The 22,884-nt window shown below is 39.2% G+C and overlaps 1 protein-coding gene and 1 pseudogene across 1 annotated transcript; both read right to left on the reverse strand.

The window, feature by feature from the left end:
- Positions 1–22,884, reverse strand: part of LOC141331425 (uncharacterized) — a 126,699-nt pseudogene that overhangs the window by 21,490 nt on the left and 82,325 nt on the right.
- LOC141332475 (uncharacterized) lies at positions 1,019–22,883 on the reverse strand. Its single transcript, XM_073837611.1, has 10 exons — positions 22,693–22,883; positions 13,185–13,204; positions 12,520–12,765; positions 11,960–12,238; positions 10,818–11,111; positions 10,100–10,366; positions 9,731–10,009; positions 9,187–9,447; positions 8,726–8,980; positions 1,019–1,140 (listed from the first exon to the last, which is right to left on the reverse strand). The coding sequence occupies exons 1-10, from the start codon at positions 22,881–22,883 to the stop codon at positions 1,019–1,021; spliced, it is 2,214 nt and encodes a 737-aa protein (XP_073693712.1).

Here is a 22,884-nt window from a genome sequence, read left to right on the forward strand (position 1 = left end):
TAATTTCAGTGTTAACAGTCCTACAATAAAGGCTGTTATTCTAATAACATTTATAGAACTCTAATTGCATTTATATTCTGTACCAGAAAGTAAGGAAAAGGCTGCTTTTTAGTCCCAACCAGTCTCGTTAAAATATTACAGTAACAGAACCTGCCGCATTCGTAGTTATTTTACAGTCACTTTCTTGTGTTTGTGTGTGTTGTGCACGGTTTTGAATGCAGTTACAACGAGCAATGAAACTTCACAATAGTTCAAAATGCGGGAAAATGAAACTAAGAACCAGATGGGGGATGGTAGTTGTAAAACATAAGGCGATAGGCGTAACATTTTAGAGCAAAAGATTGGTTTTAATCTGGTCAATGAAATCATTCTGTGGGTTGGTACATGGAGATAAACAGACAATAAAATACAATTGCATACAATATTGTGTAAAAACCCGTGCGTTCTAATAGCCTGTTATTCACATCCGAATGTTACATAACAACAACAGTTGTTATACAAAATTAAACTTTAATCTATAATGTGTACCCTGCTGAAAAAAAAACAGCTAAAACCAGCCTAGGCTGGTTAGCTGGTATATGGTTTAAGCTGGAAGTAGACATGGGCTGGTTTTAGCTGTTTTTTTCACCCGGGTACTAAATACTTAAGTAATCTAAAACAAGCAAATGGTGAACAAAAAGCATTGCCAAGTCTTCACTGAAAGACACAGCATCACTCAACATCACTTTTTTTTTTGGACAAAAGGAGCATTTAAAGCAGAATAACACACTTAAATTATTGTTAAATGATATAAGATAAGGTAAACTAAAATAAAAATTATATGGTAAATCAAAAAACCGTATGATAAACATTCAGAATTTTTAAAAACGTTGAACGAAATGTTCATATCAGGTTGAAGTTTCTTCTGTCACGGCGTACTGGCTTTGGTCTTCAGCAGATGGAACTGTGAAATAGACAGAAAATATGTATATATATTTTGTTGTTTTTTAACAAAGACACTGAGATGGAAAGAGACGGATCAGACAGAGGTTTTACCTCTTGCTCTGTAGCATTTGAATAGCAACACGATTGTGGCCAGCAGATACGGACAAGCTGCCAGAAGAAAACTGAGGATGTTGAAAATCTGACGTTGTTCGGACACTAAAAAAAACAAACAAGCCAAACGTAGTACATTACTGAACAATATAGCTCTATATTAAAGGCCAACTGGATGTAAGTAACTTTCCACAAACTAATTTATATAGCTTACATTATGTCTATATGCAACCTCAGTGTTGATGTGCTTTAATCAAAACATTATCTTCCTTAATCATAACAGACAATGTTGAAGAATGAAATGTAGGCCTGAACAATTAATCTGTTATGGCACTTTTGTTTACCTGTTGTTGTGTTTATGTACTTGTCAGGAGTAGTCCAGGCGCTGTAGTCCACATTTTGATACCTATAAAAGGTGTAGAGTAAGAATGGAAGGGGTTGCACCTGCTGCCTAATCATGTAAATGCCTGGCACTTTTGTATTGCTTGTGGGTTTGAATAAACCTTGAAGAAGAGAGAAACTTTCTTGTCTTCATGATTACCTGGAATAGACATAACAAATTGGCGACGAGGATTTTGCTGTTCTACATGAAAGATGTCATGCTGTTGCTTCTTTTCCTACGCCATTCTTACCATGTCCGGGTGAGCCGTCTATTCCTTTTGACGTCTGGTTAAAGATGTTTGAGAATTACTTACTTGTCATAAATGCATCAGGAGATGACTGGCCAGTTGCAAGAAAGCGAGCTTTGTTTCTTCATTGCCTGGGAACAGAAGGGCAGAGACTATTCTATACTTTACCAAATCAAGGAGAAACAATGGAGGATGCTATTGAGACTTTGAAACTACACTTTATTCCTCGACGTAATGTTGTGGCTGAGCGTCATGCATTCAGAAAACGAATTCAAGCACCAGGGGAAACAATCCTGCAGTATGTTGCTTCTCTTCGGGACTTAGCCACCACATGTGAGTTTGCATCTAATAATGATGAAATGTTGCGACATCAATTAGTGGAGAATGTAAACAGTCATCGTATTAGAGAACATCTGTTATTAGAGACTGATTTGACTCTTAACAAGGCTATTACTATTGCTACACAGATGGAGGCTGGTGGTGAACAAGCTAAACTTTTTTCAAATCAGAGCTCAGTACCTGTGCAAGCAATACAAGCAACACGTGTGCCTGCTGTTGATCGTTACAAAAGACAATCATCTTTGAAACCTCTGCCTGTGCCTTCAAAGTCTTTTGCTACTTCCTAGGCTCGTGCATGTTATCGATGTGGATCTACAAAACATCTTGCAAATGATTCCAGATGTCCTGCAGTTTCTGTAAAGTGCAATAATTGTCAAAAGTTGGGACATTTTTCAAGAGTGTGTCGTTCACAGCAAACACATTCTGTACATGAGATTGAACTGCCTGAGCTTCAGATTCTTTACATGCATGATTCAGTATCTAATAAGATAAAGTGTACTACTGCTATCATGACTGCATCAGCCTCTGTACCTGTGGAGTTGATTGTAGATTCTGGATCTTCTGTTTCCATTCTGCCTAAATCTGTGTATGAAAAACACTTTAAACAAGACTCTTTGCTGACTCCTGCTGTTAAATTGGTGACATATTCACGAGATCCAATACCAGTGCTTGGTTGTCTACCTGTTACTGTTACCAGAGATAATGTGACCTGTAATACTTCAATCTTTATAGTTGAATGTGGCACTGCTCTTCTTGGAATGGATTTAATTAATGGATTGCATCTCAAGTTTGAAGGTTCTTCCATACTTCCAGGACCGACTCAGTCTTCAGCCTCTGTAATGCGACTTTCTGCTTCTGTGCCTGTTACTAAGCTAGGATGTGCAAAAGGATTTGTGCATAAGGTAAAAACTTCTTCAGTGGTGAAGCCTGTTCGTCAGAAACTTTACCATTATTACTTGCCATTATCTGTTCGAAATGCTGTCAGTGATGAACTTCAACGCCTTCTTGACTTGGGTATCATTGAACGAGTGGATGCGTCACCGTGGATTTCTCCAATTGTAGTTGTTCAGAAGAAAACCGGTGGTATTCGCATGTGTGTAGACCTGCGAGAACCAAATAAAGCTGTTGCTGCTGACAGTTATCCTTTGCCTCATATTGATGAGATGATGTCTATGCTGCGTGGAGCAACTGTCTTTTCTACAATTGATTTAGAAAATGCTTATTTCCAGCTTTTGTTACATGAAGAAAGTCGTGATCTGACTGCATTCATCACCCATGAAGGACTATTCCGATTCTGTCGAGTACCTTATGGCCTTGCTTCAGCTCCATCTGCATTTCAGAAAATGCTAGCAACTGTACTTCAAGGATTGCCAAACGTAGCCAATTATTTGGATGATGTCATTGTCTGGGGACACACAAAAAGTGACCATGACCACATGCTCACAGTGGTTCTTCAGCGCATACATGATGCAGGCTTACAGTTGAATGATTCAAAATGTCACTTAAAGCAGTTTGCGCTTCCTTGGTCATACTGTATCTGCACAGGGTATTCACCCATATGAGGATCATCTTAGTGCAATGCTTCATGCTCCTGTTCCTAAAGATGCACATCAGCTCCGTTCCCTTCTTGGATTGTTGTCATGGTACAATAAATTCATTCCAAATTTCGCTACAGTTGTAGAACCTTTGCGTGCTTGCATCAGACAAGGTTCTGAGTTCAGCTGGTCAGATGAGGCTCAGAAGAGTTTCAGTACTGTAAAGGAGTTGTTACTACAAAGCCCTGCTTTAGCATTGTTTGACCCTCACTTGCTTTCTGTTGTTTCAACGGATGCGTCAGATTATGGACTAGGTGCTGTATTCTCTCAAATTCATGAAGACAACACAGAACACATTGTTGCATTTGCTTCAAGAACATTGTCTACTGCGGAACGCAAATATTCAACGATTGAAAAGGAAGCTTTAGCATGTGTCTGGGCTGTTGAAAAATGGAGAACTTACCTCTGGGGTCGAAAATTTCTTCTACGTACGGATCATCAGGCCTTGACAGTGCTCCTCTCCTCTAAAGGCACAGATCGCGCTGGAATGAGGATCGCACGTTGGGCAGAGCGACTCTTGTGTTTTAACTATGAGGTGAATTATTATCCTGGCTCTCAAAACCAAGTTGCTGATTATCTTTCACGCCTACCCTTGCCTGCTTCTGATGAGGATTTTTCTGATTCTGAGCCGGAGTTTGTTGCATTTTTGTCTTCTGAAATGTCTGCTGTGTCTCCAACTGAATTTGCTCTTGCTTCTGCATCATGCTCAGAAATGACTGCATTACGTGCTCAGATTGTTCGTGGATGGCCCTCTTCATCAGCTGCTGTGGTGGTTGTTCTACGTCCATATTTTCAAATACGTCATGAACTTGCTGTGCAAAAGGACCATGTGTTTAGAGGGTCACGTCTTGTTGTTCCTGTTGCATTGCGACATGTTTTGGTGAATCTTGCTCATGAAGGTCATCAAGGAATAGTGCGTACGAAACAGCGCATTCGTGAACTTTACTGGTGGCCTGGTATTGACTGCTTGGTTAAGGAACAGATCAAGAATTGTGAAGCTCGCTTGTCTTCTGATAAGGTTACAACTGTTCATGCTGCACCTTTACAACCTGTACCTTTTCCAACTATGCCATGGGAAAAAGTGGCTGTTGACATTGTTGGCCCATTTGAAACCGCTACCTGGGATTGTCGGTACATTATGACATTGATTGACTATCATAGTAAGGGACCAGAAGTGGCATTCACCTCTTCAATCACAAGTAAAAATGTGATCAACTTCTTGACGTCAGTTTTCAGCAGATTTGGAAATCCTCATTACATTGTATCTGACAATGGTATCAGTTCAAGTCAGTGGAGTTTGCTGCATTTCTGAAAGTTCGAGACATTCAACACATACATACGTCAGTGTATCATCCAGCTGCAAATGGAGCTATTGAGCGATTTCATGGAGTACTGAAGAGTTCTGTTCAATCTGCTATTTTGTCTGGAAAGCCATGGAAATCAACAGTGACAGACTTTCTTCAAACTTACCGTGCTACTTCCCATGCTGTTACTGGACGGTCTCCTTCTGAGTTACTCTGTGGCAGAACATTGCGTACTCGTCTTAATGTTCTCCCTCTTCCTATAACTTGTAGCGATCCTGCTGTGAGTCAGAAAGTGTCATTATCTCAAAAGAAGATGAAAACATACACAGACCTCAAACAAAGAGCCTGTACTCCTGAGTTCGAACCTGGAGACTGGGTGCATATAAAAATTCCAGTTCATGTTCCAAAAGGACATCCTAGATTCTCAAAGCCTTTGAAAATTGTATATCAACTGGGTCCATGCACTTACCAGTTATCAGATGGGAAAAACTGGCTTGCATCTCATCTTTCTCCAGCTTGTGCACCTGTGGAAAATGCCATTGAGAGTGAAATGGTGTCCTTGCCCCTTCAGTCTGTTCCTTCCTCTACAACTTGTGAACTTGCCTAATCAAATTGCTTCTCCATCTGTTCCTGTAAGGTCTTCATCACGAGTGAAACGCCCTCCGCGTTGGTTGCATGATTATGTTACTTAGTACAAAAGACATTGATTATCTTGTGCTAAATGAGAATTAATTCTAGTTCTAATATGTCTGGTTACAGAATGTAGAATATATTGTTAAACTAATTGAATTTGATGTAAATATTGTATAGGTTTTGCCTATTGCACCAACTATGTAATTTGGGTGGAAATTACAGTTTTGAGTAAAGGGGGAATGTTGTGTTTATGTACTTGTCAGGAGATGGCGCTGTAGTCCACATGTTGATACCTATAAAAGGTGTAGAGTAAGAATGGAAGGGGTTGCACCTGCTGCCTAATCATGTAAATGCCTGGCACTTTTGTATTGCTTGTGGGTTTGAATAAACCTTGAAGAAGTGAGAAACATTCTTGTCTTCATGATTACCTGGAATAGACATAACACCTGTATATTTATTTATGTTAGTAGTTTATTTCAGTGTTCATAAGGGGATACACCAATCTGCTCCTCCCTCTGAAAAAACTGTACTTGACACTTACCACATTCAAATTCATTTCTATCTGATTTTAAATGGAAAGTCACTTCGATGTTTGATCTGATTTTATTTTAATGCTGTTAATTGCTAATTACAACACTAATTATAATATTGATTTGTTGGATGTTGGTTGTGAGCTAATGAATTCACTTGTAGTTGGCTACAATAACAGCACAATATTAAATATATTTTGTGTACGATTTGATACTTTTGTTCATCTCAGGGGCGGACTGGCCCATCGGGAGAACCGGGAGAATTCCCGGTGGTCTGGCAGCCAATTTTTCTATTTCTATTTCAGTTTCATATATATTGTTTTCGTTGTTTCTGTTGTTTGCCGAATGAGTTTTTTCCAAATTTGCCATTCAATAATACGACTAATAAATCGTAATCCATTTCGTTTTGACTGACAATGCAATTCGCCTCGCACAAGCTCCGACCATCCGCGCGTCCGCCATAAGAACGCAAGACTATAGTGATGGGAAGTTCGGCTCTTTTCAAAGATTCGGCTCTTTTGGCTCGGCTCCCTTAAAAGAGCCGGCTCTTACAGCTCCAAATTTTGGCTCTTTATTTAGTATCACTCTCCCTTCTATTTTAGCCCAATTTATCAGTTGTGAATGTTTTGTGTATTGGTGAGCAACTTTTTAATTCCTTCTTTTCATTGAAAATCATTGAATTGAATTGAATTGAATTTGAATTCCAATCAACATCACTGAAATGCAGCCAGATGCTGCAGCTTTTTCGTTTTTCACTATTTTTTTTTCACTTTCTCCCAATGGACTCGCGTTTAATGTGTCAATGATATTGTCTCAAGCTAATATATATATATATATATATATATATTTTTTTTTTTATTTTTTATCATGGCTATCACTGTAGGGACAGTTGCAACGCACTGTTGCAACCATCCCAACATGCTGTCCCTTTACCACAAAATAGATTTAAAAGCTTGCCATAACATTACATAATTGTAATTTTATAATGATAATAAAAATTAACTCCTTTAATAGTTAGTTATCTCTCCTTTTTTAAGTGAATAGGTAAAAATTTACTTGTTACTCAAGAATGTTTTTCATTTACTATTCTTTGTTTTTTTATTGTAGGGACAGTTGCAAGATTTCACTTTGTCTATTTAAGTGTAAATTGTACGTATATTATCATATGTACGCATGTTGCAGCAATATGGGTGAGTAGCTGACAGATATGTGGCTTTATTGTATTAAAATTTCGGCTTTCTAATACAAACAGTGTCTGAGAAACGAAAGGAAATGCAAAAAGTGATGCAAGCAACTGTCCCCACTCTACCCAACCACTACACTCGCTTTTGCTTCTTTCACATAATGGTACGATCCTAGTGGGTCCTCTCATGTGATTAGCCGCATGGCGTTCCCAAATGAAGCCCCGCCCGCCCCTACTTACGGCAGAAGGTTCGGCTCTCCCCAACGGGAGTCGGCACTTCTCGTTCGCGACAAAGAATCGCCTCTTTAGGCTGATGATACACTGGGCAACTTTTTGAGCAATGTTGCCGGGCAACTTTGGCAAATGTTGCTGTCAATGGGCAACTAGGTGAGATACAGGGCCCACGATTGATCTAAATTATCCAGATAGAAATCTGTTACCTATTTTCAATGGGAAAGTGCCCAAACAATATTGCAAAAAAAAAAAAAAAAAAAAAAAGTTGCCGGATAAAATTGCTCAAAAAGTTGCCCCGTGTATCATCAGCATTAGAGCCGGCTAGTTCGCGAACGACACATCACTACAAGACTCGCGAATGGAGCGCCCAAGTGGAGCAGAGAGGCAAAACTGTCCTGTTCAGGACTTCAAGTGCAGGTCAGATATATCTGTAAGTAGACTATTGCAGTTTTGTCTTTGTTTACTTACTTAAGCATTAAACTGCTTGCAAATATTATCAATAGCAGTCAGTTTTAACAAAATTAGACAAAATTACATAACTGTTGTAGGAACTTAGCAGACAAATATTCACATTGTTTTTAGAGGGAGCTAAGGTTAATAACAATACAACCCTTACAAAAATTAATCATGTTTTCACTAAAAACCAAAAAAAAAAAAACATGGTTACTATAGTAAAACAAATTAACAAAGGTTTTGCTACATTTTATGGTATTTGTAGTAAAACTCTGGTTATACAAATTGTATTCAAAATGCCAAAAATAAAAATAAAAAGTAGCCTACTTTACGTTCTACAATTTTCAAACATGACCCATGAAAATGCAAAAACACGTTCAGTATTAGGACTTTACTAAAGATATATTCAAGATATTATTGTAGGCTAACAATTTTGACATTTCAGCAAAATAAAACAATAGCGCACGGTCCTAATGTAATACTTAGTCTACATTTTTATAAAAAGGTAAATAGAAGTTCAAGAGATAAAAATGTAATTATTTTGCGTGGCACCAGCCAATGGATTTAAACTTTGTGATAATGATAGTTGCTATACAAAAACAACAACAACAAAAAAATTAGTCCATGGTTTCAGAATTTGTTGTGGGTTTTTTGCGATGGCCTGGATGAGTGTGAGATTTCCCGGCCTGAAATTTTGTCCCAGTCCGCCCCTGGTTCATCTTATTTGAATTTATAAACAACTGTCAATAACTGTTTGCTCATAAATAAAATCTAATCAGCTGACAGTGACTGAACTTACCTCTGACTGAGATCCAGCTGTGGAGTGACTGTCCTCTCTCTGTTTTACAGTAGTAGAAACCCTCATGTGACTTTGAGACAGCAGTGATGCTCATTTCTCCTGTCGTCTGATTCTGGACGAGTGATCCGTCTTTATAGAAATCAGCTCTGAGGATCGGGGAGTTTGTAGATCGATGTAAACAGTGTAGAGTCAGAGTATCTCCCTCAATCACAGGATCAACAGAACTCACCAGAATCACATCACCATCTACACAACACAAGAGAAGTGCATGTGCTTATGGCAAATAGTAAGAACATATCAAAACAATATAAAAACAGATCATAAGTAAAAACACTGATTATGTATTGAATTGTACTTTTTCTAGACTACATTTTTCAAAGTGGCATTTAAAGGCAGGTTTATGTGTGGAAAAACTCATTCAGTCATTTTGAGCTTATAGAAACAAGACTCACCATGTACAGTGATGTTGAGAGGATGACGTTTGTCTCCAGATTCAGACTGACACCAGTAAACTCCAGTGTCAGATGTGCTGAGAGAGACGATTCGACATGTAGATCCTGTTTGTTTTGAACAATCTTCTGTGTTTCTGTCTGTGTATCTTCTCACTGTCCATCCAGAGTTACTCTGATCCTCACAGCTCAGAGAGAGAGACTCAGATGAGAAGTGTTGACTTCTGCTGGGACTCGCCACCAGAAGGACTTGGGACAATTTACCTGAAAAGAGAAAAATCTCACTCAAAATTGACAGCACACACGTTTATGTAAAAAAAAAAATCACCTGTATTTAAGTACAATTTAGTTAAAATGTAGCACTGAAGTTTGAAAAAAGAAAGGCCTTGTTGTGCATATGAGTGTGTATTTGATAGTGCTTCTGATCTGAGTATTGGAGGAAGGTTTTTGACGTTTGCATTGGATTCAGATGGTTTTGTTCCCTTATACTATAGAGTGCAACTAAACACAAATGAATACAAGCATTAATACTGTCCCACAGACTCACTAGTGATCCACAGTGGCTGTGTGTTACTGTAGTTTGTGTAATAGGCCGGTGGTCCTCTCTCTGCTCTGCACGTATAAACTCCTGTGTGCTGTAGAGCAGCAGGACTGAGAGTGTAAGAGCCTCCAGCTCCTCTGCTGCTGTCTGACAGATGATCATCATCTCTGAACCAGCTGAACGTCCAGCCTGTAGAGGAGCCTGTAACCTCACAGATCAGAGTCACTGAGTCTCCTTCAGTCAGCCACGGCTGTGGAGACACTCGCACTGCTGCCTGAGCTTCAGCTGAACAAAACATGAGGAGATATAGAGCCACAGAGAAACTGAGAGAGAAGCTGTTCACACTGATAATAATGAACAAACACACAAACTCACCTGATACAGTCAGTGTAACAGCATCACTGATGTCTGATCTCTGTGAGTCTGATCTCTCTCCTCTACAGCTGTATTTACCACTGTTAGACTCATCAGATGTGATGGTGTAGACTCTCTCAGTGACGTGTGGAAGGACTGAACCATCTTTAAACCAGCTGTATGTCCACTGAATGTTTCCTCCTCCCTGTATGTCACATGTGAGAGTGACTGTCTCTCCTCTGAACACTCGCTGATCTGGACTCACCTTCACTACAGTTTTTGGTCTCTCTGTAATAATGCAAACTTGAGTAAATATTGACTGAAACAGCATTACAGTAATCATGATATTACAATCTGTTATAATCTCAAAACCTTCTTATGAGAAAAAAACAGTATGAAATTAAAGATTTTGTTTTTGTTTGCTTGAATTGATTACATAATTTTTTTTTTTTTTTCAAATTCTGGTTGAAAATCAAAGTGAAACGTTAATATTTATTTTATTTTATTTTAGCCGATTGGACACTATTTACTGTATTAATCAGTGTTATTTGCTCATGTGACAACAATGTCGAATACTGCTATTAAAATCATTTATCAGTGCATAATGTATTTCCAACACTTAATATTTATATATAAAGAAACAGTAGTACGTGTATAGTATATACTGTGCTGCATTGAGTAAGCAGCAAATTAATATGTGATCATAGAGTGAGTTTAGGAACAATGATATTCAACTCACTCTTTACATTGAGAGAAACAGCAGAGTTTAAATGTGATACATTTGGTCTTTCATCTCTCTGTCCTCTACACCAGTATTGATCCTGATCAGACTCAGTAGCTCCTCTGATAGTGAGAGTGTCTCTGTTTAAAGTGTAACGCTCAGACGTCTGTGACATTACACTGGAGAATGTACTGCCTTTATACCACTCATATCTCCAGTTACTGTAAGACTCGATCACACACTTCAGATTGACTGTCTCTCCAGTGAATACAGGACTGTCTGGTGTCACAGTCAGTTTAGATGTGGGTAAATCTGTCAACAAACAATGTTAATATTAATAAATAACTACGTATTTAAAATGTTACAAAAGTCTATATTTCATATATTTCATACAATACTTTGTCATATTTCATAACATTTGATGTGTTTTGCTTTTGTCCTGTCATTCGTTTTCTGAGTGTTTGTGAGAAGGCTCTTGCTCCGTGACGTCCTCAGACAAACACCTCTGACTCGCCATAGAAAGCAGAATGAAGCTCCTGGTGAAGGAGAGCTGAAGACCTCCAAGTACAACCTCATATGAGGAACAACTGAACCTCAACCAACTTCAACAGACTATCTGAAGACTTCATGAACTTATCTGTGAGTCTCCTCATTCTCTCTGACTACAATACAAAACTCACCTGTACTGAACTCTTTACTGATTTAATTTCTCATGATATGCGACAGTGATGAAAGTTAAATATCAAAGATATCAATGGCCATAACAATGAAAATTAGTCACAATTTACACAATTTAGGGCAGTCGTGGCCTAATGGTCAGAGAGTCTGACTTGTAACCTGATGGTTGTGGGTTCGAGTCTCAGGTCCGGTAGGGATTATAGGCGGGGGGAGTGAATGTACAGTGCTCTCTCCACCCTCAATACCACGACTGAGTCGGTATGGTTGCCGACTGCACCAGGTGTGAGTTTATGTTGTGTGTGTGTTCACTGTGCGTGTGCACTTGGATGGGTTAAATGCAGAGCTCAAACTCCAAGTATGGGTCACATCTTTTCCATTTTAATTTACATGATATCATAATAAACTAGGACCTCCACAAAAAGCCATGATTCATTTAAATCATTTTAAACAAGTATTAAACCGATGTGAATATGATCTCTCACCTGATACAGTCAGTGTAACAGCAGCACTGATGTCTGATCTCTGTGAGTCTGATCTCTCTCCTCTACAGCTGTATTGACCACTATCAGACACATAATCAGCTCTGAAACTGAACTCTGCTGCTGCTGTTGTTGTAATTAAATTGTGAGGTTTTCCATCTTTAAACCAGCTGTATGTCCACTGAATGTTTCCTCCTCCCTGTATGTCACATGTAAGAGTGACTGTCTCTCCTCTGAAGACACGCTGATCTGGACTCACCTTCACAACAGGTTTTGGTCTCACTGTATTAATAATAATGAAAAACACTCTTAAATATCATGTTTGCTTAAAATTTGTGTTGATTACATACCCCCCCCCCCCCCCCTTAAATATTGGTAAAAAACTAAATAGGATTAAAAATTGAATACAATATTACTCTTTTGTATTCACATGCAGCTTGTACAACATTTTCAGCATTTATATAATATATATAAATATATATATATATATATAATGTGATGTGGTCATGTGGCAACTAGTTGAACAGTTAGGAGTATTTATGATATGAACACATAAGACTCACCAGATACAGTCAGTGTAACAGCATCACTGATGCTCTTTACTTCACAGCTGTATTTACCACTGTTAGACTCATCAGATGTGATGGTGTAGACTCTCTCAGTGACATGAGGAAGGACTGAACCATCTTTAAACCAGCTGTATGTCCACTGAATGTTTCCTCCTCCCTGTATTTCACATGTGAGAGTGACTGTCTCTCCTTTGAACACACGCTGATCTGGCACCACCTTCACTACAGGTTTTGCATCCACTGAATTAAAACATATAAAAGAATATATCGCTAGATTAAAAATCAAGCAATGTAATTGTTTTTTTTTTTTTTCAGTTTGTGGGTGAACACAGACTGATGTCAGCTGGGGCGCCAAAATGCGTGATGATTAGGATGATCCGAAGGCCCTGGTCAGAGTGGGGGACCCAAATCAGTATGCTGTTCAGGGTTCCAGAAACCATAGTGCAGCCCCTAGTTGTCAACGACTGTTGATTGTACACAAGGCTGCACCGTGGTCTATTTTATCTCTGCACACTGATTTATTATTGTAATGATAAAACACGTACCATGAGCTTATTAGATAATATTTGGGGTTAATTTGAATTTAATCACATTCAGATGTTTACCTGCATGCTTAAACCTGAGGGATGTGATGATATATGAACAAATAAATTATTTACCTTGAGTGAGCCCAGATTGGCTGCATAACAGCATCAGCACTAAACATAACACAAATACAGAATTGAAGCATTTGTTGTGAAAAAACATGAAAAAATACATGAGTGGTGTTAAATGCAAAAATATGAAAATATAAGTTTAATTCAGTTCACTTTTTATTTATGATTAAATTGTAGTTGACCATAATTTGGTTATTCTATAAGAGTACTGGTACAAACTTGGCCACTGGAGTCTGCTGTGCTCACGGAATTCTGCACCTTTCTTTATAATAGTGAAATAAACCAATCAGACATAACATTATGACCACATTCCTAACATTTTACACAATAATAAGAATAAATTCATTTTATTTACAGTAGAGAATCACGTGACTGGCCACGTGAGCAGTGTTAATGGGATCACAGAACTTGCTTTTCCACTATGAACAAATAGCCATCCGAATCCATGAGAGGTGTTAGTGAGGCCAGCAGGGGGTGCTCACCCTGTGGTCTGTGTGGGTCCTAATGCCCCAGGATAGTGACGGGGACTCTATACTGTAAAAAGCACCGTCCTTCACGTGAGACGTCAAACCGAGGTCCTGACTCTCTTTGGTCACTTAAAAAAAAAAAATAATAAATCCCATGACAGTTCTCATAAAGAGTAGGGGTGTAACCTCCTCTTGCCCTTGTCAATCATGACCTCCTAATTATCCCTATTCATTGAATTGGCTCTGTCACTCTATCTCCTCTTCACCTGTAGCTGGTGTGTAGTGAGTGCACTGGCGCCATAGTACTCTGGCTGTAATAACATCATCCAAGTGGATGCTGCACACTGGTGGTGGGTGAGGAGAGATCCCCCATATGACTGTAAAGCGCTTTGGGTGTACGGCAATACACAATGAAAGTGCTATATAAATGCATCATTCATTCATTCATTCATGAGGTTTAACTATGAGGTGAAATGTAAATTTATTGAAATCCCCTGAAATTGACTTACGGTGTTCTGCATTTGTTTTTACTTAGCATATGTGCATATGAAACACTGTGTAAGTTTGCTCTGAAGGTGACATGAGGTACATTTACATTTACATTTACATTTATTCATTTAGCAGACGCTTTTATCCAAAGCGACTTACAATTGGGAATACAACAAGTGATTCATCCTAAGGAGGCAGATCAACATAGGAAGTGCTCAAAAATACCATATGACAGGCGTTGTTAGATGAGTACGGGCTAGAAAGGGAAGATCAGGAAAGAGAGGAAAATATATATATATTTTTTTTATTGAGTCAGATAGTGTCGAAAAAGATGGGTTTTCAGCAGTCGCTTGAAGACAGTAATGGAGTCTGCATTCCGGATGGGGGTGGGAAGACCATTCCACCAGGCAGGGACGTTGAAGGAGAATGTTTTGGAAAGTGATTTCGTGCCTCTCTGTGGTGGTACAATAAGGCGTCTTTCACTAGAGGATCTCAGACTTCTGGAGGGAGTGTAGATGTGTAGTAGTGAATGGAGGTAGGCAGGTGAAGAGCCAGTGGCTGTCCTATAGGCCAGCATCAGTGTCTTGAATTTGATGCGAGCCGTAACCGGTAGCCAGTGCAGGGATATGAAGAGAGGTGTGACATGGGCCTTCTTGGGCTCATTGAAGACGAGCCGTGCTGCTGCATTCTGAATCATTTGTAGAGGCCTGATTGTACATGCTGGAAGACCAGCTAAAAGAGCATTGCAGTAGTCCAGCCTGGAAATGACCAGGGCCTGTACGAGGAGTTGTGCAGCATGCTCTGTTAGGAAGGGCCTGATCTTTCTGATGTTGTGCAGTGCAAACCTGCAGGATCGAGCAGTTTTAGCTATGTGGTCTTTAAAAGTCAATTGGTCATCAAAGATTACACCAAGATTTCTGGCTGAAGTCGATGGGGTAATTGTTGATGAACCTAACTGGATGGAGAAGTCATGTTGTAAAGTTGGAGTGGCAGGAAAGACAAGGAGCTCAGTTTTAGCTAGATTGAGCTGAAGATGGTGTTCCTTCATCCATGCAGAGATATCCGCCAGGCAGCCAGAGATCCTTGCAGCTACTGATGGATCATCTGGTTTGAAAGAAAGATAGAGCTGTGTGTCATCAGCATAGCAATGGTAGGAAAAGCCATGTGCCTGTATGATGGGGCCCAGAGATGTGGTATATATGGAGAAGAGGAGGGGTCCAAGAACTGATCCCTGAGGAACCCCAGTGACCAGTTGATGAGTTTTGGAAACCTCCCCTCCCCAGGCCACTCTGAAAGACCTGCCAGAGAGATAGGATTTGAACCAGCGAAGTGAAGTCCCTGTGATGCCCAACGATGAGAGGGTAGACAGAAGAATCTGGTGATTTACCGTGTCAAATGCTGCAGATAGGTCCAGCAAGATGAGTACTGATGATTTGGAATCAGCTTTTGCAATCCGCAAGGCTTCAGTGACAGACAGTAGTGCCGTCTCAGTTGAATGGCCACTCCTGAACCCTCTGGTTAGCATCCAATAGGTTGTTCTGTGCGAGAAATAAAGATAGCTGGTTGAAAACAGCTCGTTCCAATGTTTTTGCTATGAACGGAAGGGAGAGACAGGTCTATAGTTGTCTATGAGTGAAGTGTTAAGTGTAGGTTTTTTGAGCAGTGGGGTTACCCGGGCCTGCTTAAATGTAGTGGGGAAAGTGCCTGTGAGAAGAGATGTGTTGATGATGTGTGTGAGCGCTGGTAGGATTGTAGGGTAGATTGCTTGGATAAGGTGTGAGGGGATGGGGTCTAAAGGACATGTCGTCGGATGGAATCAGGGCCCCAAAAAATAAAGATTTGAGCCTTGGGAGTATGATATAGTAGAATGTGTTCCTCTGTTTCCTTACTGTTTGTGGAAAATTACCGGCTGTTAGGAGATATAACCTTGATGACTAGGGAAGAGATATAAAAGTGGAGGAAACTCTCCCTTCTTTGTCACACTCTGTAGCAACCCGTGTTTCTGTATGACTGTCTGACCTTTAAAAAGACCCCGAGTGAATTTGTCTCTTATGCGATGAGAGTCGTTTGATTTTTGCCATGACATTCACAATAATTCTGAGCAGTATTCCTTATAGCATGGCTTTCACATCAATCCACAAGTCATTCTTGTAGGTTAGGCTATTTTATCATTTAATTTTAAGTAAAATAATCTGCTAAGCAGGCCTGGCTCCTGCGATATTCAGTTGAGCTCCATATTTGTTTTTTTCTTAACACCCAGCAAACATTCTAATATTGTATATAATTTTTGAGCTATCAATATGCAGGGTATTGAAATTGGAAGAGTGCTCACGCTGTTTTGATTTCACAAGTCCCCATTTTTCCTACGGAATTAATCTACTTTGAAACTGTTGCCAAGTGTTGATTTCCCCTAGGGTATAAAGGTTTTAAATATTGCGAATTTCATTGAAAATGCCTAAATTTTTTTTGCGTTCTACCTATGATAAAACAGTGCTAGATGTTAGGTTAAAGGGATGGTTCGGAGTAGAATTGACTTCATTGCTATGCACTCCGAAGCCCATCTAAATACCCCATCCGGAGTTTTTTTTACCTTAGTCGAACATTTATGGAGATATTAGAGTTTTTCGAATTGCTTGTTACAGGAGTGAATGGTACATGTAATGTATCTCGTAAATTGCACCACTAAACGTGCAAGTAATCTTACCAAACTTGTACAGTAGTGTAAATAGGTTATGTACTCACAAAACGCTGCATCAGAACATTTGTAAGTCCACCATGAGTGTTTTAAAAACACGTTTTACCCGAGAACTACTAGTCTCAGAAACTACAAGTCGACGTCACTTCCCTGGTTTGAAAAAAGCACGTAAAAGTCCTCCTACTACATCTGTCTGCATGTCAACTTGTAGGAGGACTTTTACGTGCTTTTTTCAAACCAGGGAAGTGACGTCGACGTGTCGCCATTTGTAGTTTTTGAGACTAGTAGGGATCGGCTAAAACGTGTTTTTAAAACACTCATGGTGGACTTACAAATGTTCCGATGCAGCGTTTTGTGAGTACATAACCTATTTACACTACTGTACAAGTTTGGTAAGATTACTTGCACGTTTAGTGGTGCAATTTACGAGATACATCACATGTACCATTCACTCCTGTAACAAGCAATTCGAAAAACTCTAATATCTCCATAAATGTTTGACAAAGGTAAAAAAAAACTTCGGATGGGGTATTTACATGGGCTTCGGAGTGCATAGCAATGAAGTCAATTCTACTCCGAACCATCCCTTTAAGTGAAGGCTACTGGTATGAAGCCTTTGAACTGCGTTTATGATCAATGTGCACGACTGTAAAATTTGTATTTTAGATATGGAAATGACATACAGCGGGGAAAATAAGCATTTTTATCAGTAAAGGTATTTCTAAGTAGGCTATTGACAATTTCCACCAGGTGTAGCCATCAAGCCAAATATTGAATTCATACAAAGAAATCAGAACATTTAAGTATGCAAGTTGAGTCATAATAAATAAAGTGAAATGACACAGGGAATAGGCCTAAGTATTGAACACATGAAGATAACAAGGTGCAAAATGACAGAAAGCCAGAAGATCACCTGAAATCTGTCAGTATTGAGAGAGAAAACCTGCCCCCTATCAGTACTAATTGATATCAGCTGGGTTTTTTTCATGATGGGTAAAAGCAAAGAACTCTCTCAAGATCTTTGTAATCTTATCGTTGAAAAGCATTTTGATGGGAATGGTTATAGGTGCATTTCCAGATTGCTGAATGTTCCTGTAATCGCTGTGGAGGCCATTATCCGGAAATGGAAAGAGCATCAGTTCACCATAAACCGGCCACAATCAGGTGCTCCATGTAAGATCCCTGTCCGAGGAGTCCAAAGAATAATCAGGAGAGTTCTCCAAGAGCCAATAACCACTCTGGCAGAACTTCGTAAGACCTTGTTGTTGTTTCAAAGAAAACTATAAGCAATGCACTGAACCGCCATGGCATCCATGCACGCTCACCACACAAGACTCCACTGCTGAACAAAAAGCATGTTGAGGCTCGGTTAAAGTTTGTGGATTATTTGGAGACTATAGTATGGTCAGATAAAAGCAAAATTGAACTTTTTGGCAGTCAGTCTATACACCATAATTGGAGAAGAAATGACACTGCCCACCACCCCAAGAACACCATACCAACAGTTAAGTTTGCGGTGGAAGCATCATGGTTTAGGGCTGCTTTACAGCAGGGGGTACTGGCAGACTTCATATTATTGAAGGCAGGATGAATGGAGAAATGTACGGGGACATTCTGGATAAAAATCTACTGCCATCAGCTGAAAATGAAAAGAGGATGGACATTTCAGGAAAATGATCCCAAACAAGGCCTAGGAAATGCTTGAATGGCCCAGTCAATCACCTGTCCTAAACCAGGTGGAGAGAACTGAAGATCAAAGTTCATAAAAGTGGCCCAAGGTACCTTCAAGATTCAAAGACTGTTTGTGTGGAAGAATGGGCCAGAATCACTCCTGAGCAATGCAGACGACTGGTCTCTCCATACAAGAGGTGTCTAGAAGCTGTAATCACCAACAATGGTTTTTCTATAAAGTATTAAATAAAGTGTGTTCAATACTTATTCCCCGTGTCATTTCACTTTATTTATTATGACTCAACTGGTATACTTAAATGTTCTGATTTCTTTGTATGAATTCAATATTTGGCTTGATGGCTACATCTGGTGGGAATTTCGTGCCAATAGCCCACTTAGAAATACCCTTACTGATAAATATGCTGATGTGTCAAATACTTATTTTCCCCGCTGTATATAAGTCTTGATATTTGGGATATGGTCAGTGTGTTGTTTTGGGTTGTTCTTGACTGGCCATTGGCCTAGTTATGTCATATAGACCTGGTAACTCTGTAGACAGATGCTTGTGCGGTGCGGTTGCTTGTGTGCGTTGGATCCGTCAACTTTTCAAGCATTAGCTGCGTTTCAAGCATCAACGCAGCAAACGCAAGCAACGCAGAAGTTTCGACGGACTTAATGCACTTGGCGCAGTGCGTCTACCAGTCTAACTGTAGCGACGTCACCACACGGATCTTGAATGAAGCGGGAGCAGAAAAAAAAACATTTTCAACAATGGAAGACAAGCTCATTGTTGCCGTCTGCAATCGCAGAGAATTGTATGATCCGTCCTCGTTGTTGAATAAAGACAGGAATGTAAAGGAACTTGCTTGGAAGAAGATCGCTGAAGAGATCAGGATGTCAAATCTTTTCTCAACGCATTTATTTCCCATTTCGTTAGCTAGCGAAACATGGTCATGAGAAGATTCCAAAATGTCTAGTCCCTACTAGTTTGCCATGGTTTGTTCAGGGGAAGAGTGCAAAAAGCGGGGGAGGAGTCTGAGGGACAGATACACAAAGGAGATGCGTTGGGAACGTTGCCTGGCGTTTGCGTTGTGAACAGCAAAAAACAAGCGTTGAAGCTTCAACGTACATGCATCAAACTAGATGCGTTGGGAGCGTTGCCTGAAGCAGACAAAGTGTGCAGTGTGAATGCACCAATTTGCATGTAATCTTGCCACAACTGACGCTGACATTTGGGGGTGTGTGAATGCAGCAGAACAGGTTTAATGCACTTCTCCTGCCAGTGGCCATAATATTATGCCTGATCGGTATATTAGACAATAGTGATATAACAAATTTTGTCAACATTTGCAAATACCTTTGATTAAGGAAGATATTTTTAGTAGCATTTAAGTGCATTATTTAAAATAACCACAACAATGTTTAGTACCTCTCGAGAATAAGGATTCTCAGTATTATTTCATTTTTCCATGGAATAACATTGTAAGTAGGTCATAGACATGTTGTACACCACCTGAGACATTAAGCAAACTCTCTATCTCTCACTCTCTTCTTTTCATTTCAACCAGACGAGAACAGCACTGCCAACTCCAACTCCACAGCATCATTTCACCATCCAGCTAGGTTTGTCAACAATAATTACAACCAGATCAGTCAGAAACCAGGGATAATCTTCAATGATGATGAATCGATGCACTTCTCATCTAGGCCCCTGTAAAACCTAGACTATTGTAAAGCTATTCTGGCTGGACTTCCAATATGTGCAATCGAAATCTCTCTGTTACAAATACAGAATGCAGCAGCAATAAGAACAGCCCTTGTCACCTTTATTTATATAGCGCTTTTAACAATACAGATTGTTTTGAAGCAACTTCACAGTATTGATACATCTCTCGCATCAAGTTCAGCACATTAATGCTTATCTGCTGAAAAAAAAAATTTTCAGACCACAATGTCCTGTAACTGTAAAAAAAATGTCCTGCTTGAGCACGTCCATTTAATGGCAGTGCATAGCGACAACAGTTTTCCTAAATTATGATTTATGTTAGAAAACCCTCCAGAAGACACTGAAAATATAGTGGACTCTTATTGCATCATATTGCATATAGGTAGTTTTGCTGGAGGTAGAGGCTGGTCCTGTATGTATAAACGTAAAAAAAAAATACAATACAATCAAATACTTACAGAGGGTGAGGAACAGTGCCCTGGACCCCATACTGCTATAATGCTGTGTTCAAAACCAGATACTTCCTGTGATTTAATGCTGATTTCTTCAAGGAAGAAGGTGGGTCTAGAGAGAGAGATAGACAAAAAAAAAAAAAAAAAAAAAAAAAATTTAAGAGAGATATTTAACTTTTCTTTTAGTACATTTAAATACTAAATGCAACAGCCCCGTACACAGCAGATATTAAAGTATATTGAACAGGCTGGCACACCTACTGATTTAACTAGAAGAGGAGCATCATGTTCCGTCTTCACCACCATCCTCATCTTCAATTAGTTCTTCTCTTACAAATTTCTGTAAAAGCTGAAAATCAGTGTTTAATAAATGGAATTGATCAGCTTACTAGTAAATATCAAATAGAAATTAAATAAAACAAATGTTTATAATACATTGTTTTCATAAAAACAAACTAACAAACAAACATGATCAGGCACATATTACTCTGCTGTAAGTTTATTTCCAATTGTCTGAATTGGTTTTTGACTACAACAAGATAAAAACATGTTCATTTGTTTCCCACGCCACATGTGCATTAGTAAGTGAGAAGTGTGGTTTGAGTCTTTCTGAACAAAAATAGAAGGACCAGAAGCAGAGCAGAAGTCAAACCACAATAATCATCTCAGGCCTCATTTTCTCAGGCCTCTTAGGCTTTCAACTAAGCATGGCTTGTTGATAGATAGATATGCCATTTAGATAAAAGCATGAACTCAGTCTCACATGGATATACGCACACAGTCTTCACGTTTCATGTAGTCTAAAGATTGTCACAGCTGTTGTTATGGATATTAAAAGTTAAAATATATTCTATGAAAACAAAACTTAATATCCAGTACAACAGATTTGCTCACAGTCAGAAAGTATGACACAATATTTATTGAGAAACACAAAATGTTAAACTGGTTAAACCCACAAAACTTTTGTTGGCTATTTGGCAAAGTAGCCTACATTTTGTTCCTCTTTTGTCAGTTGCTTTAATTGTAAGCAGCCTCTGCTAATATAAATTAACTGAGAATGCATGTGTAGAGAGGTCTCAAACTCAATCCGATTAGCTGGATCAGGTGTGTTTGATTAAGGTTGGAGTGAAAATGTGCAGAGCGGTGGCCCTCCAGGAATTGAGTTTGAGACCAGTGGTGTAAAGGTTTCCAAATATGAACATTTCCAAATATGAGGAAAAAAAAAAAAAAATCTAATAAATAATATATTTCCAAATATGAGAGAAAAAAAAAGAAAAAGAAAAAATATAAATATATATATATAATATATATATAAAAACACTTCTCATTGAACCACAGAAAGTCAGCTGCCATCAAGTCTGTTCATGCACCTCAATAACTGGTATGGACCAACAACTAAACTCAAAAGTAGGTTACAACTGATAATCAGGATGGTTAAGAGCAGGGGCGTTGACAGACCCTTTTTCTCAAATTTGAGTTACAATTTGCCTTGCTAATCCCAAAATAAAAGACATAAAACTATATGCAACAACTGGATTAACGCTTTGAGTAACGCAGTTTAACCGAAGACTCAGATATCCATGCCCGTTAATTTCGTAAACGCAACAGGTTTCCAAAAAAAGTGATATGAGTAATGGGGGGGTATGTGTCCCAGTGCAACTTTAGGTCTAGCAACTCCCCTGGTTAAGAGGATTATTGGGTTACCCCTGCCCTCCATCCAGACATTTACTTCTAATCTAGAACACAGGAAACGATTAAAGAATGATCATTCTCTCATTAAACTTCCCCTGGTAGATTCCAGAACAAAAAGTAAACTGGTTCTGAGCATCAATAACAAAACCTTTTTGAGATTTACTGACGAGAAATTCTCATTGAATAATCAGCACATGAATTATTCTTATCTACTCACAAGAACATGTATATTAATAGAAAATGCAGCAAAGCTCTTTTAAGGACAATATGGGTGGCTCTTAAAAGAGCCTTTAGGTTCGCTGATCAGATGAAGCTTTACTTGGAGCTGGTGTATTTGGTGACAGCCTTTGTTCCCTCAGACACGGCGTGTTTGGCCAGTTCACCGGGCAGCAGCAGACGCACAGCGGTCTGGATCTCTCTCGATGTGATGGTGGAGCGCTTGTTGTAGTGAGCGAGACGAGACGACTCACCGGCGATACGCTCGAAGATGTCGTTGACGAAAGAGTTCATG

Source organism: Garra rufa, chromosome 3 (assembly GCF_049309525.1).
Source record: "Garra rufa chromosome 3, GarRuf1.0, whole genome shotgun sequence".
Classification (NCBI taxonomy): Eukaryota; Metazoa; Chordata; class Actinopteri; order Cypriniformes; family Cyprinidae; genus Garra; species Garra rufa.

Excerpts from the sequence above, each read along its gene's own strand:
- LOC141332475 (XM_073837611.1), bottom strand. The coding sequence starts at position 22,883 with ATGAACTCTTTCGTCAACGACATCTTCGAGCGTATCGCCGGTGAGTCG. Across the intron at positions 10,367-10,817 it reads TGTTTCTCTCAATGTAAAGA|AGAGACCAAAAACTGTAGTG; the intron begins GTGAGTTGAATA and ends GCATTATTACAG. Across the intron at positions 8,981-9,186 it reads TCTCAACATCACTGTACATG|ATGGTGATGTGATTCTGGTG; the intron begins GTGAGTCTTGTT and ends TGTGTTGTGTAG.